The sequence below is a fragment of the Geotrypetes seraphini genome, chromosome 10 (genome assembly GCF_902459505.1).
Source record: "Geotrypetes seraphini chromosome 10, aGeoSer1.1, whole genome shotgun sequence".
NCBI lineage: Eukaryota > Metazoa > Chordata > Amphibia > Gymnophiona > Dermophiidae > Geotrypetes > Geotrypetes seraphini.
In genome coordinates, this window is record NC_047093.1 from 47,125,865 (window position 1) to 47,142,682 (window position 16,818).

A 16,818-nucleotide genomic window follows, 5' to 3' on the forward strand; every position below is an offset into this window, starting at 1 on the left:
TTTGCATAGCAGTGTTGGAAACTGCTAGAAAGCTCGCTAAAGACAGAGATAAGCCGTTTTGATAATCTGCCGTTAAAATGCAAGCAGGCTAAATTGTCGGAAACCAGTTTAGCAACCGCATTAAAGTTTTGAGAATCTGGCCCTGAGTCTATGCACTCCATGAAAAAAAAAATCCATGTTGAGAGACATAAGCATGACAGATTATCCCTGTTTGGGTGACTTTCGCAGAACTGAGAGAATGTCAGTGTAGAACAGAGTGTATTAGCCACAGTAAATTGGTAGAAGCAACTGCTTGTGCCAGATCCTTACTCCATTTTACTGAGAAATACGTATTTATTCATAAGTAGTCAAAATTTTTAAAAAGTTTATTAGAGGGATTTAATCCATATTTACAATATTTCTTTTCTTAGATTTTTTGTTTTTAAGACCTAGAACAATTGCTTTCGCCCACTACTTATGGGGAATTTAGGAAATGTCTAAAAACACACTTGTTCCTAAAGCATCTAGACAACTGATCCTTTCTTCTCTCTCCCCTCTATAGCGATTAACTTGTCCTTTTGATCACTCTCTCGTCAACAATGAATTTCCTGTCCTATTAATTCTCTTTCTTCCTCCACTCTTAAAGTCAATTCAATTTGTTACCTTTGCTTAATCTTCTGTAAACCGCATAGAACTTCACGGTATTGCGGTATATAAGCTGTTATTATTATTATTATTTGCTAGTTCACTTCACTAAGGTTATTCTTGTATCATTTATATTTTGCAGTAGGGTGACTTTATGCAAAGCATAATCAATCAACTAATATTTTAATAAGTATTTGTGTTTATTAAATATTTATTATGCTTTCACATGACTTGATCTATGTCAATGTATATAATTTTGCAGAATTTGTTTACTAATGCAGACAGATTGCTAAAATATGGCTTCCCCCCCCCAAGTGGGCAGTCCTCATGTCAAAAGCACTTTGAGGACACTGGCGACCTCGGTGCCCTCAGTACGGTGTTCCAATGAAGTATGTTTATGCCACCACCTGACACTTATCATCATGAGCCCTCAGCAAAAGGTAAATCCAATCTATCTTCTTCTTTGGGCTTGACTTGATATGGAGGTCAATGTAATCGGTGGACCACTACTTTTCACAGCCACAAAGACAAAACTAAACTAAACCTTAGACTTATATACCGCATCTTCTCTATAACAGTAGAGCTCAGCACGGTTTACAAGAAATTAGAAAAGAGAACAGATACAATATGAAATTGGAATAGTATGGAGAGGGGCAGAATTTACAACTTTGAAAATAGCCAAGTTTTCAGATGTTTTTGAAATGATTAGAAAGAGCCCAGATTGCGCAGTTGAATAGGAAAATTATTCCACAACTCTGTAATTTTGAAAAGTAGAGACTTCCCTAATTTGCCAATGTAGGTAACGCCTTTCGACATAGGAAAGGACAATTTAAATTTTTGAGTAGATCTGGTAATAATAATAATAATAATTTTATTTCTTATATACCTGTAAGATCTTACAGAATTCCAAGACAGGGGAATTAAAGGAGAAAGGATGCCATGCAAGATCTTAAATGTTAAGCAGACACATTTAAAATAAACCCTGGAAATTATTGGAAACCAATGAAGTTTTTGCAGAAAGAGAAAATTTACTTTTTCAAAGATCAGTCTATCAGCGGTATTATGAATCAGTTGAAGTTTTTGAAAGCTTTTCTTGGTCAAGCTTAAATAGACCAAATTACAATAATCCAGCCTCGAAAGTATGATTGATTGAACAAGGACAGCAAAATGTTGTTGATGGAAACAGGATCTCACTTTCTTCAACATATGGAGACTAAAAAAACATTTTTTTGCCAGAGAATTAAGATGGTCATTGAATGAAAGTGTTGAATCTATAATGACACCCAGAACTTTACTTGAGAATTCAATCTGCAGTGAGGATCGTGAAGGCAACAGAATGGATGAAGGTAGCTGCTCTGATTTTGGGCCAAGCCAAAGTAACTTTGTTTTGGACTCGTTCAGTTTCATTTGAAAACAGGATCATCAAGATATGAGCGCATTACGCCATATCTTCGACAACTTCATTAGTTGCCAGTTGTATTTAGAATCCAATACAAAGCAATTATGATCTGTCACAAATTTCTATATGGCATGATTCCAGAATTCTTTAAGAGTAAGAGGTCTAGTTATCAACCAACAACATCACTGCGTTCGGAAAAGTCTGCATTGTTGAAAACAAACATCAACCCAAAATATGCAGAAACCAATGCAATGACCTTTTCATGTGCAGGGTTAAAATTATGGAATGCCCTTGTTGGCCAAATTTGGAAATGCAGAGACAGGAGTTCATTTAGAAAACTGTTAAAAACACAATTATTTGTTGATGCATTTTTCTGAGTATTGACTGTTGTTAGAACTAATGCTGTCTGTTTCTACTTATCCTGATTTGTTTTAACATTTTATGAATGTAATCATTTTGATATAAAACGGTATTGGAATTTTTAAAATAAATAAATAAATTTGTACAGTAAGGGCCCAAGACTGAAGTTTCGTTATAGATTCTATTATATTCCCAGCGAGGTTAGTGAGATTCGAGTCTATCTCAAGGAGAACAAAGACGTCGTCTGCATATGTAACAGTGTTTCGCAGGGGGATAAACAGAAAAGCTTCACAGTAGTCTTGTAGATGTTGAAAAGAATAGGTGATAAAGGTGATCCCTGCGGGACTCTGCATAAAGGCTTCCAAGAGGATGACATGGTGCCATTCATATTAACAGTATATGAACGAGATCATAAGAATTTTGAAAACCAATCTAAGACTGTGGAATCAATACCTATCTCAGAAAGTTGGTAAATCAAAATATCATGGTGAACGACATTGAAGGCAGCAGATAGAGCGATTGTAGCAAAATTGCAAACTTATTGTGTGATTGCAATTGCTGAAACGTAGAGATTAATGAGATCAGTAGGGATTCAGTACTGAGATTAAGTCAGAATCCATGTTGGCAAGATAAAAGAATGGAAAATCTCTCTAAATATGATGAAAGCTGAGCAGATATAATGGACTAACATTTTAGTCAGTAGAAGAATATTCGCTATAGGTCGATAGCTAGACGGTAAGGATGGATCTAAGTCAGCTTTCTTCAATAATGGGGACAGAACAATGTGACCCATCTCTGCAGAAAAAAGATCCGATGATAAAGCAGAATTAATAAGTAGGAATTTTCTCATATAGATATGCAGGGAATGGATCCAGAGCACTTTTACAGGATCTTAATTTATGACACAGGTTTACGACCTGGATCTCGGATACATACTCAAAGGCTGTCCAGAATCTATCTGCTGGAATTGCGATTGGATTAGTATCACCCGAAACCAGAGAATTATAAGAAACTAATGATGGAAAAGAGTCTCTTATAACAGCAACCTTTTCATTAAAAAATTTTGCTAAGTCATCCGTTACTGAGGAGGAAGGGTGTATTGACAAGTCATTGTTAGTAGTTAACGAGCACCAGATGTTAAACAAGGTGCTACTTTGATTGTTGGATCTGATAATTTTATCACCGTAGAAATTTTTCCTAGCTTTTTTTAATGTTGCATTATAAGACCTTATACTATCCCTCCATGACTGTCTGTCAGCAGGAGATCTTAATTTTTTCCATTTACGCTCCAGTGCTCAGCATTTCTGTTTCAGTTCTCTGTGATAAGGAAGGTACCAGGGAGTCTTGCAAGAGTAAGAAACAGTCTTAGTCGATAGAGGAGCAAGTGAACAATAGGTGGACTCAGAAAGGTTTACCCAATTGTGTCAGTTGACTTCTGAGGCATTAGGTCTGAGGGAGAAAACAAACTGTTTGAGAAATTGGGTTCACAATTGTTCACTCGTGATTTTCTTCCGGAAGGTAGTAAGTTTTGGAGTACAAGATTGAGCCCCAAGATGGGACATAAAAACAGGAAGACACGAAGCACCCAGAAAGAGATCAGCCCATGGAACTTGTTACCAATGAATATCCTCAACTAAAGTTTTATGATTGGTAAGATCAAGAAAGCTAATGATATCAAGAGAGGTCCCTTTTTCATGAGTTGGAGCGGTCTCAAGTTTGTCCTGTCTCAAACTTATGTTATTGAGTTTTAATTTTGTATCTCTATATTTTATGTTTTATTTTGTACATCGCTTTGTAAACAGATTTAGCGATAAATCAAATGTTAATAAACCTTGAACCTTGTCTTAAGAGGAGGAAAACTCAGAGAGGTGAGAAAACTGCTGAGGTCGATAACATCCTTATTAGCATTATCATCTAAATGAAGATTAATGTCACCAATAATCAATAGTCTCTGGAATTTTAGGAAAGCACTTGTTATGGTCTCGAATACTAGTACAAAAGATTTATCCAAGGAATCGGGGGACAATAAAATAACAGAATACCTAATGGATGGCAGGACAGCTCATTGTTATCAGTAGCTAGACCTCTTGGACATTTGTGAACACAATCTACAATGAGAAGAATCATGATCAGGTTCCAGGTGGGGAAAGGCATCAATTATGGGTTATCAATAATGGATATGGTCCTGTTGTAGTTCTTAAAGATGCTGGGGGCTTTTTTTTCTGGAACATAGGATTCACAAAAATAGCAGAAGTAAAAATAAATAATTTGTTTTTGACAAAGGAAATTTTAAAAAGTGCTTCAAACTGTGAGTCCAAGTTAGAAACATAGAAAGATGACGGCAGAAAAGTTGTTGTTGTTCAACAAAGGCTCACACTATGCTGCGTACAAAAAATAAAAGTATCTTATAAGTGGCTGAAAACCTAAGATGCTACCAGGAAAAAGTACAACACAAAAGCAACAGAGCTAGGCAAGAATACATATAAAACAGTCAGTTAAACCAAGAAGAATCACAACTTGACAAACTCTAGTGACACATGATCTTTTTTACAAAAAGACCAAGACTGAGTTGGTTCTGCACAACAGTGGCAGGCCAGAAGTATCATGCATCTTTAGTGAAGTGGCTCACATGCATGTTTGGTGAAATGGCTCAAAAACTTCTAGTAATTACTGAGTTAGAGAAGCTTTCCTATTTGGACTCCACTGGTGGCATCACTCATGTAGTGAGGACTTATTATACCTCAGAGAATAAAGCTGGTCTTATTGGACCAAGCTCCAAAGGTTATGGTGGCAAGATCAACAACGATGGAACAGTTATAAGATATTCACACACTCAGTCCTCTTGCTAACTGCTGCAAGATATCTATATCACAAAGTTAAGGACAAGAAAGGGATATAGTATTGTAGGTAAAGGCAACTAGGCATCTAGTAGGTCAAATGATATTTATATGTCGTGTTATGCTAACATGTTTAATGTTAATGATGGCTTTATCAAACACATCAGTATGAGAAGAGGAAGGCAAAAAAGTGGAGAGAAAACATGGGGAGGAATATGAGGCAATGGGGAGAAATATGAGGAAGAGAAAGGGAAACGAAGAAAGGATAGAAAATGATGGAGAGCAAGATGAAATCAAATCAATCTTACCTCTGTGAATTATTTTCAAGTTTTCTTTTAAGTGGTTTAGTGCTTTCACAGTCTAAAAAAGAACATATGTATAGGATATTAGAATTAGAAAAGCTGAATGGTGTTAATGTTCTGAGTTTCTAAACAGGATTAGTCTATTTTGTTCATTTTCATTCTTTGCTATCTAAGACTTGTATCATGATGAAAAGAAAGCATTTTAATTCCATAGTAAATGTAAAGTGGGCCTCCTTTACACAAATACCAAGTCAAAAATGACTTACAGGGGCTGCTAGTCATGTGACAGTTTCTTGGCAGACTTAGCAAGATGGTTTGCTATTGCCTTCCTGACTAAGGCCAGGTACTCATCTACCTGCCAAAATTGAATACATGGCTGAGTTGGCCAGAGACCGACTACCTGACAGAAATTCCAGGGTAGGATAAATCAAGTAAACAGCTTACTGGATTGCACAACAAGGTTTTCTCTATTCCAAAGTAAAAAAAAAAAAAAAAAACAACCCAAAAAAACCCGACCTAGTGTTAATTTGGAACCAATGTGTTGCAATAAATATTATTTTCACTGTTTCAATGAAGGGCCTATTCTGTTTATGTATGATAGACCCTGACTTACTGTCACTATAGCTGACCATATACAGGTAAAGATACAAGGTGTACAAACAAAGATATGTACGAGTAATAATTTCCCTTTTAATTGTAAACCTATATGCATGGAACTTTCCAGTATTCTTTGTAGGCTCAATAATATAATCATAATCTTCCCCCATTCCCCCTATTATTTAAACTCTGCTGTCAAGAGTTGTTTTAAATCAAAAACCACAACATTTGACATCATACCCAGATATCCATCACTGGTCCACACCGAATATTGGCGCTGAAAATCTGGGTATAAGTTGGCTGCTGTTATTCAGCACTAGTACCTGGATAATCATTCAGACACATTAAGAGCCCTTCCCTAATACTAGAATGTCCCAGTTTATCCAGATATTTATCAGGGTACCAGCACTGAATACTGGAGTTATCTAGATAACTTGTCTCTGCTCTCAAACTCCCCAGCACTAGATAGGGCCAGAGAGGTCAGTGAGGATTTTCTGTGAATTATCCCGGTATAACTGGAAATCAGGTTATGGACCCGGTGAGAGGCACTTTCCAGCAATTAATAAATTTTATACGTTTTTCTAAATTTTAAAATCATAATTGCTAAATAACATTTCAAAGTGGGTGGCAGAATGAATCCTGGAGAAGTTAGGGATAAAAGCATCTAAAGCTTCAGGAAGCAATTATATTAGATTGATCATCCTGATCCTTGTGCTTCATACACACAAGCTGTGCTTCATTCACACAAGTGAAGAAAAATGCAGTCAGCTAGCCAATTCAAAAGAGTGTGTTTGCAATGGCAACTCTCATCCTGTTCGGATCAAAAGAAATGAAAAACTAAGTGGACTTTCTAATGGCTTTAGTTCACTCCAGATAGCAGACCAAGGATCCCCTAAAGTCCAAAGTGTGTAGTTCACTTTCACCTGTGTGGGAACAAAGTTTGGAAAAAATTTTGTTAGAACAATTAAATGATTAAATGATCCGACACTACCTTACAAAGGAACTTAGGAAGGATGTGCAAGACCATGTGCAAGGCAAATCCACTACTAGGGCCTGAAGATCACCGACCCTGCAAGCTAAAGTGACTGCCACCAAATATAAGACTTCTCATGATAGGGACTTCAGGTGACAGGTATCCAGTAGCTCAAAAGGAGTTTCATCCACTGGGTTATACAACACTGAGGTTCCATGACTATATTTAGAGGCTTAATGGAAGGCTTTGACAGAAGCAAACCTCACAAAACATGAATTAAAGGCTGAGCAGAGATGGGTTTAGCTTCTACTTGATGCTGATAAGCACCTATTGAACTAAAATGAACTTCCCACCTTTAAAAAAAATAAAAAATTAAAGATTGATTTATTGAATGAGTGTTGCTTAGGTATTTTCTTATTAAACATAAACCACTTAGATCTGTATTAAGCTGAGCAGTATATCAAGTTTTAATTTAAAAAATAATTATATATATATATATATATATATATATATATATATATACACACACACACACATATATATACATAAACATAAACATGATAGAGTTGATAGACTGAAATATGTAGAAGTATTCAAGCAGTTTTTTTATAAAATAGAAAAGGGATCTAAAGCTTCATCACTATACTAATAGCAAGCCTATTCCTAATGGAAACTCTTCAGGAAGCCAACAGAACCTGAAACACAATACCCTCTCAGCATCCAATCTGTGAGGGCTAGGAACTGAATGTCAGGATACAGAAGGGTTCGTTCCCCCAATCCTAAGTGATCAATGTTGAAAATGTTCCAGTCTCCAAAATTTCCTGGTAGAAAGTTACAGGATAGGAGGAAACCATGTCTGTCTCAGCTAGTAGGGAGTAATCAGAATCATGTTTTTTTGATCCTGTTTGAGTTTCAGAAGAGTTTTCGCAATGAGAGGTTTTGAGGATAAAGGTCCTGCCTCCAATGGAGGAGGAAGGCATCTAAGGCTAGAATGCTGGGTGATTCTAGTTTGGAGTAGAAATGAGGGACTTTTGTTGTTCTTGTTATAGTGAGTGGTCACAAAATATATCAAGGGAATGTCCCACTCTCAAAAAAATTTTCTGGGCTACATCCTTTCTCAGAGACCACTTGTGAGATTGTACTACTCAGCCTATTTGCCAGATAGCTTTCTTTCCCTGCCAGATATGCACATCATGCTGTACGAAATAAGAACATAAGAATTGCCACTGCTGAGTCAGACCAGTGGTCCATCATGCCCAGCAGTCCGCTCACGCGGCGGCTCTCTGGTCTAAGACCAGCACCCTAACTGAGACTAGCCCTACCAGCGCACGTTCTTGTTCAACAGAAACTTGTCTAACTTTGTCTTGAATCCTTTGAGGGTGTTTTCTCCTATAACAGCCTCTGGAAGGGTGTTCCAGCTTTCTACCACTCTCTGGGTGAAGAAGAACTTCCTTACGTTTGTACGGAATCTATACCCTTTCAACTTTAGAGAGTGCCCTCTTGTTCTCCCTACCTTGGAGAGGGTGAACAACCTGTCCTTATCTACTAAGTTTATCTCCTTCAGTACCTTGAATGTTTCGATCATGTCCCCTCTCAATCTCCTCTGTTCGAGAGAGAAGAGGCCCAGTTTCTCTAATCTTTCTCTGTACGGCAGCTCCTCCAGCCCCGTAACCATCTTAGTCGCTCTTCTCTGGACCCTTTCGAGTAGTACCGTGTCCTTCTTCAGGTACGGCGACCAGTGCTGGACGCACTACTCCAGGTGAGGGCGTACCATGGCCCGGTACAACGGTATGATAACCTTCTCTGATCTGTTCATGATCCCCTTCTTTATCATTCCTAGCATTCTGTTTGCCTTTTTTGCTGCTGCCGCACATTGTGTGGACGGCTTCATCGACTTGTCGATCAGAACTCCCAAGTCCCTTTCCTGGGAGGTCTCTCCAAGTACCGCCCCGGACATCCTGTATTCGTGCATGAGATTTTTGTTACCGATATGCATCACTTTACACTTATCCACGTTGAACTTCATCTGCCATGTCGATGCCCATTCCTCGAGCTTGATTATGTCACGTTGCAGATCTTCGCAATCCCCCTGCGTCTTTACTACTCTGAATAAATTCGTATCATCTGCAAATTTAATCACCTCACTCGTCGTACCTATGTCCAGATCATTTATAAAGATATTAAAGAGCACGGGTCCAAGCACCGAGCCCTGCGGCACCCCACTGGTGACGCTCTTCCAGTCCGAGTATTGTCCATTTACCCCCCTCTCTGTTTCCTATGCTCCAGCCAGTTTTTAATCCACGTGAGTATTTCACTCTCAATTCCATGGCTTGCAATTTTCCGAAGTAGTTGTTCATGCGGAACCTTGTCGAACGCCTTCTGAAAATCCAGATATACAATGTCGACTGGATCGCCCTTGTCTATCTGTCTGTTTACTCCCTCAAAGAAGTGCAGCAAGTTCGTCATACACGATCTGCCTTTGCTAAAACCGTGTTGAATGGTCCTCATCAGCCCGTTTCCGTCAAGGTGATCAATGATGCTGTCCTTTATCAGTGACTCTGCCATCTTTCCCGGTACAGAGGTCAGACTCACCGGTCTGTAGTTCCCCGGATCTCCCCTCGAACCTTTCTTGAAGATAGGTGTAACATTCGCTACCTTCCAGTCTTCCGGAATCTTTCCCGATTTGATCGACAGATTGGCTATTAGTTGAAGCAGTTCAGCTATGGTCCCTTTCAGTTCCTTGATGACCCTCGGATGGATGCCATCCGGTCCCAGGGATTTATCGCTCTTAAGCCTATCAATCTGCCTACATACCTCCTCTAGACTGACCGTCAATCCTGTTAGCTTTCCGTCTTCGTTTTCAGCATATAGCCTGATGGGTTCCGGTATGCTGTGTACATCTTCTTCAGTAAATACAGATGCAAAAAATGTGTTCAGTTTGTCAGCGATTGCTTTGTCCTCCTTTATTGCTCCCTTTATTCCATGGTCATCCAACGGTCCCACCACTTCCTTTGCGGGTCGTTTCCCCTTAATATATCGAAAGAACGGCTTGAAGTTCTTCGCCTCCTTGGCTATTTTTTCCTCGTAGTCTCTTTTGGCCCCTTTTACCGCCTTATGGCACCTGCGTTGATGTTGTTTGTATTTGTTCCAGTTTTCATCCGTTTTTGACCTTTTCCATTCCTTAAATGAAGTTTTCTTGTCTCTGATCACTTCCTTCACCTCTACAGTGAGCCACGCCGGTTCTTTGTTCTTTTTCCTCTTGGATCCCTTGTTGATACGCGGTATATATATATTTTGTGCCTCGGTGACTGTGTCCTTAAAAAGGGACCAAGCTTGCTCTAGCGTTTTTACAGTGCTTATCCTCTTCTTAACTCTTCTTCCCTACCATGAGTCTCATCCCTTCGTAATTCCCTTTTCAGAATTTCAGTGCCGTGGCTGTCGTTTTGGACTGATGTTTCTCCCCTGCGTCCGGATCAAAGCGGATCATATTGTGATCACTGCTTTCCAGCGTCCCTTCTACTTCTACATCTTGTGCTGGTCCTCGCAGGCCATTTAGAATTAAGTCCAGAATTGCATTTCCTCTAGTATTTTCCTTGACAAGTTGTTCCAGGAAGCAATCGCCCACTATCCATATTGACTGCTTTAGTTTCTCCATGATTGCTGATGTAATACTGCCTAAATGTCTGGATTAGAGTGATTTGGTTGGATAACTAATTTCTGAAAGCCTTTAGAGCAGTGGTGCTCAATAGGTCGATCACGATCTACCGGTAGATTGCCAAGGCAAAGTGAGTCGATCGCGGAGCCCATCCCGGGTTCCATGATAGACTCACTTTGCCTTGGCGATCTACCGGGCCAATCAGCCTACCTCTCCCCGACATCAATTCTGCCGTTGGAGAGGAAGTTCGGGCCAGCCAATCGTTGCCTGGCTGGGCCGGAACTTCCTCTCTGACGGCAGAATTGACGTCGGGGAGAGGAATGCTAGTCGGCTCGATGCAGGGAGAGCTTGGGGCGGCGGCGGCTTGGGGGCCTGTTCCCCGATGGCGGCGGCAGTGGCTAGGGGGAGGGCAGGGAGAAAGAAAGGGGGCAAGCAGGGAGACAGAAGGAAAGAAGGGAAACAGAAAGAAAGAAAGGGGGCATAAGAGAGAAAAAAGAAAGGGAGGCAGGGAGAAAGAAAGGGCAGGGAGAAAGGAAGAAAAAGTTGGGGGAGGGAATGAGGTCTGGAGGAGAGGAAGCATACAGGCTGAAAGAAGTGAAGAAAGATTGGATGCACAGTCAGAAGAAGAAAGTGCAACCAGAGACTCATGAAATCACCAGACAACAAAGGTAGGAAAAATGATTTTATTTTAAATTTAGTGATCAAAATCTGCTGTCTATATTTTGCACTATGGCCCCCTTTTACTAAACCGCAATAGCGTTTTTTAGTGCAGGGAGTGAGAGCAGCACTGGGCATTCAGCACAGCTTCCTGCGCTAAAAACTGCTATCACGGTTTAGAAAAAAGGGAGGGGGTATATTTGTCTATTTTTGTATGATTGTTACTGACGTGACAGTGCATAGAGTCATCTGCCTTGAACTCTTTGAAAAAACCCTGGAATAGGAATGACAATTAACATTTTCTCTGCGTACAGTGTGCTTTGTGTTTTTTTTTTTAATTTTATTGTTGGTAGATCATTTTGACTTGGTCAATTTAAAAGTAGCTCGCAAGCCCAAAAAGTGTGGGCACCCCTGCTTTGGAGTGTTCCATATTGCTCTTAACTCTAAGAAATTTTATCTGATGAAGCTTTTTCAAGAGCAGACCAGAGGCCTTGAGTGTGGAGCCCATCTATATGAGCTCCCCATTCCAGTCATAAGGATTTTCTGAATTTGAGAAATTTGGAAGGGAATCTTTTTGCCATATTAAAATGAACCATCCACCAGGCCAGCAATTGCCAGGGAGAAGTGTTGATTGATACACATCTTGAAGACTTGCTATGGCCTGGGTCCACTAGGTAGATAGGTCCTATTGAGTTTGTCTTAAATTGTCACATGAGTTATAGAAGCCTAGCATTCTCAACATTTGACCAGTTGATACCTGCTGATGTTTGTGCACTTCTACTACTGAAACCTACTGTTTGGAAAAAACTGCTTTTGCTAGAGTTATCCTTAGCAAGGCTCCTAACGAATACAAATTTCTATGAACTGAGCTGTGACTAAGGATTGTTTGCTAGAACTACTAGAGTTTGCCATAAACTAACATTCTTTTGCTCCAACCTCAGATGTGTTTTTGACTAAATCATCTAACTAGGGAAACGTGCACCCACAATTTACATACAAGGTACTACAACTGCTGGATATAGTACCTTGTGAATACTCTTGATGCTGATGCAAGGTCAAAGGGCTCAGTACTGAAAGTAGCATTTCCCTTCAAAAATATCTGATACTTCTTGTGACTTGGATGTATCTATATGTGGGTGTAAACATCCTTACGGTCCAGAAAGCATAACAAATCACCCTTTTCTAGAAGAATGAAAGAATTTATGGAACTCAGCCTGAACTTTTCTTTGACCAGATACTTATTTAGGACCCTTAAATTTTGGATGGGACAAAATTCCCCTGCCTTGTGATCAGGAAAAAATATCTTCCCTCTTTCTCACAATGGAACAGGTTCAACCACATTGGCTTGAAATGGGAAAGAAAGTTTCTTAGTAAGCAATTTTTGATGTTGAGAACTTAAACTTAATGGTTTCTCTGGGCAATTTGGAGGCTTTGCTCTGCTGAAGACAGTTAAAACCCCATCCCTAGTTTTGGCTGTGGAGCTGGCTGGGCTTTTTGGGGTGTATACCTTTGCTTATGAAAGCAGTAGGAACTCCATTGCCCTCCAAATATGCTGTAGATTTGGGGAGGGAGGGGGAGTTGAAAAAGTTTTAAAAGAGCAATGTACATGGATTAGAAAATATGTGGGTAAATTGCTTATGAAAATGGGGACTAAGGTTGATATGAGTTCTGTGCGTCTTCCCTGAAATGTGATTCATTGTAATAAAACTAGTTAAAATATAAAGCATGATAAGATTAAAAAAGAATATACTTACAGCTAAAGTGATTTTTCCTAAAATTTCTTCTGGAATAACATCATCTAATACACTATATACATGTTTGTAAAACTTGTCAAACGAGGTAGACATAAGTTCCATACAGATCCAGCAGTCACCCTGAAAAAGAAAAATTATACTACTCAGAAAAATAGCATGAAGACCTTACAGTGTCTGATCAAAAGGATCACACGCTTGGCAATGGTATAAACCTAATAAATTAGAACGTGATTAAAAGGTAGCACTTAAGCAGCTACAGGAAGAATAAGAGCAATTCTGTCCAAGAGTATCTAAAAATAAGGTTCTCCCCATCCACCTCATTTTTTCATACTCATAGAAACATAGAAACAATAGACAGCAGATAAGGGACCACGGCCCATCTAGTCTGCCCACCTTAATGTCCCTCCCCTACCTTTGCCCTGTGAATAGATCCCATGTGCCGATCCCATTTGGCCTTAAAATCAGGCACGCTGCTGGCCTCAATCACCTGTAGTGGAAGACTATTCCAGCGATCAACCACTCTTTCAGTGAAAAAGAATTTCCTGGTGTCACCTCGTAGTTTCCCGCCCCTGATTTTCAACGGATGCCCTCTTGTTGTCGTGGGACCCTTGAAAAAGAAGATATCTTCCTCCGCCTCGATGCGGCCCGTAAGATACTTGAACGTCTCGAGTATCTTACGGGCCGCATCGAGGCGGAGGAAGATATCTTCTTTTTCAAGGGTCCTACGACAACAAGAGGGCATCTGTTGAAAATCAGGGGCGGGAAACTACGAGGTGACACCAGGAAATTCTTTTTCACTGAAAGAGTGGTTGATCGCTGGAATAGTCTTCCACTACAGGTGATTGAGGCCAGCAGCGTGCCTGATTTTAAGGCCATATACTTATCAGTTTCAGCAAACTGGGTTTAACCATATCCTTAGTCAACTTCTACTTCCAATTCACAGGAAACCCATATTATATTTAATGGCCAGCAGAATTATTATATTTGCAGTGTTTTCTCACACCAGTACTATTTATCATTTCTATAGCACTATAGATGTATGCAGTGCTTTATACATATATAGGTCCTTTCTCTATCCCTAGTTGGCTTACAATATAAGATTTTTTGTACCTAGAGCAATGGAAGATTAGGTTTATACCTTCGATAAACTTCTTTCTGTCCCTGTAGAATTCCATACATTAGGTGTTCAATCCCAATCCACGAGTTGCAGAAATCCAACACTTTTTTGAGCACATGCTCCACCCCATTAGCCTGAGAACTAGCAAACATATCCAGTTAAGTCCCAAAGCCAAGTCACATACCTGAACAAATCCATGACAAGGGGTTACGGGGGAAGATCCCCATCAACAAACAATTCTTGAACTGGTTGTCCTGGAAAACATGAACAAGTAATAAACAGGCACAAAGGCAACTCAGAAAAAAACATTGAGGAACAATGTAGAACTAATCCGCTATGTGCGACGAGCACCCCAAGAAAAGCCTTCGGTAATGCACACTCTCAAAGAAAACTCACCACAGGATCTGTCAACTGGCTGGAAAGCATTCAAGTCTGTAAGGAGAATAATCAAGGCAGAAAGAAGCAGGTTATGCCAAACAGCTGAGTATACACATAGAGGGCAGATCGTATGGAATCTTACAGGCACTAATGGAAAGAAGATTACCGAAGATATAAACCTAATCTTCCATTCTGTTATGTCCCTTCCGGATTCCATACACTAGGTAATGTACCAAAGCAATGGTAGCATCTAGGGAGGGACAGAAGACCTGCCCTCAACACAGAGGTCCCAAAAACAGCATCAGAACGAGCCAACACATCCACCCGGGAAAACCAGGTAAAAGTATGAAGAGAGGACCAAGTAGCTGCCCTGCAAATTTCATCTGAATTAATCACGCGAGACTCCGCCCACGATGCAGAAACAGTCAAGTGGGCTTTAAGAGAAACTGGCAGTTGCTTGCTGTGAGCGAAGTAAATCGTGGAAATTGCCATTCAAAACCATCACGCGATCGAAAATTTGGATGCCAGCCAATCCCAGCGAGGCACAGCAGTCAGGACAAATAGGCAATAAGACAGCCAGAAACCACTAGTCTTCTCCAAACAATTGAGGAAGACTCTCCTGACATCCAACTTGCTCCAGATCTGATCCTATTGCCCCGGAACCTATGGAAGGAAATGCAGACAAACAAACTGCCTGGTTGAATGGAAGGCAGAAATCTCCTGCGGCAAGAAGAAAGGCACAGTACGGAGAACCACAACCGCATCCATAATACAGAGAAAGGAATCCCAGCACAAAGAAGCCTGAAGCTCTGAAACATGCCGGCCAAGACAATGGCGCCCAGACAGTCTTGACTGTCAGATCCAGAAGAGAAGCATCCTTCAGTGGTTCGAATGGAGCCTCTTCAAGGCTCTGCAAAACGATAAGATTCCACGAAGGAAAAGGAAGATGCAAAGGAGGTCACATACGAAGTGTCCCTCTCATAAACCTAGACACAGCTGGATGAGCAGTAAGCGAACTACTGCCTCTGCACGCTCTAAAACATGAAAGTCTTGCAACCTGAATTTTAAGGGAGGCCACTGGTAAAACTGTTTCTAGGTCTGCCTGAAGAAAAACCAGGACCACCAAAATGGGAGCCCTCTTAGGCTCCACATGAACCTTAGCACACCATTGTTGGAAAGCCTTCCAGGCTTTGGCATAAGACACCATAGTGGAGGGTTTCATCGAGTGTAAAAGAGTTACAACAACTACATTGGAAAAACCACGCTTCATCAAAAGCTGAGCGCTCAAGAGCCATGTTGCAAAACCAAAATGCCGTGGGTTCTCTATGAGCACCGGCCCCTGACTGAGAAGATATCGAGGAAGAGGGAGCCAGAGTTTCTTGTCCCAATGAAGATGGACGAGATCTGCATACCATGTCGGCTGAAGAAGTCTGCCTGAACATTGTCAACTCCAGCCACATGGGCTGCCAAGAGAGACAGAAGATGTGCTTCCGCCCAGTGGAACAGCATGCGAGCCTGCTGGCCCAAAGGAGAGCTTCTTGTGCACCCCCCTTGATGATTTACGAATGCCACCACCGAGATGTAATTGGAGAAACTCGCACCACTGTGCCTCCCAGAAGGGGCTGGAGAACGAGTAGCGTCAGCCGAATTGACCGAAGCTCCAGACAATTGATTGACCAACGTTTCTGACGATGAGACCCCTGCCCCTTAACAGAGCAGTCCCCGCAATGAGAACCCCAACCCAACAGACTGGCATCAATCATAAGTCATTTACTCAGAAATCCGAAGAAACTAGCCCTGGCAGAAAGCCTCCCCTGAAGCCACCAGCTCAAGCTGCTGCGAGCTGGCATTGTCCAGGGGAGCGGCATCTGAAGGGGATGACGCTGCAGAGACCACCGAGAGAGGAGGGATTCCTATAAAGGGAACATGTGTGCTCCAGCCCAAGGGCCCACCTCCAAGGAGGCTGCCTTAGACCTCAGAACCTACAGATAATACCAATGCCGTGGGAGCTCGACAGTCCAGAAGATCTCTAATTTGTTCTTGAAGTTTCTATCTGCATGCCTCGGGAAGAAACCCATGGCCTTGTCTGGAGTCGAAGAGAAGGCCCAGGTACTCCAGGGACTGGGAAGGCGTCAAGTAGCTCTTCCTGAACTTGCTAACGCTTG

General features: G+C 40.9%; 1 protein-coding gene across 1 annotated transcript in view; it reads right to left on the reverse strand.

Moving 5' to 3' along the window:
• The window catches only part of MAP2K4 (mitogen-activated protein kinase kinase 4), a 150,818-nt gene that overhangs the window by 64,274 nt on the left and 69,726 nt on the right, over positions 1–16,818 (reverse strand). Inside the window, exons 6-7 of the mRNA XM_033961139.1 lie at positions 13,159–13,278; positions 5,529–5,580 (exon numbers count right to left, since the gene is read on the reverse strand). Of these exons, the coding sequence (XP_033817030.1) occupies positions 5,529–5,580; positions 13,159–13,278 (172 nt within the window). The remainder of the gene's footprint in view (positions 1–5,528; positions 5,581–13,158; positions 13,279–16,818) is intronic.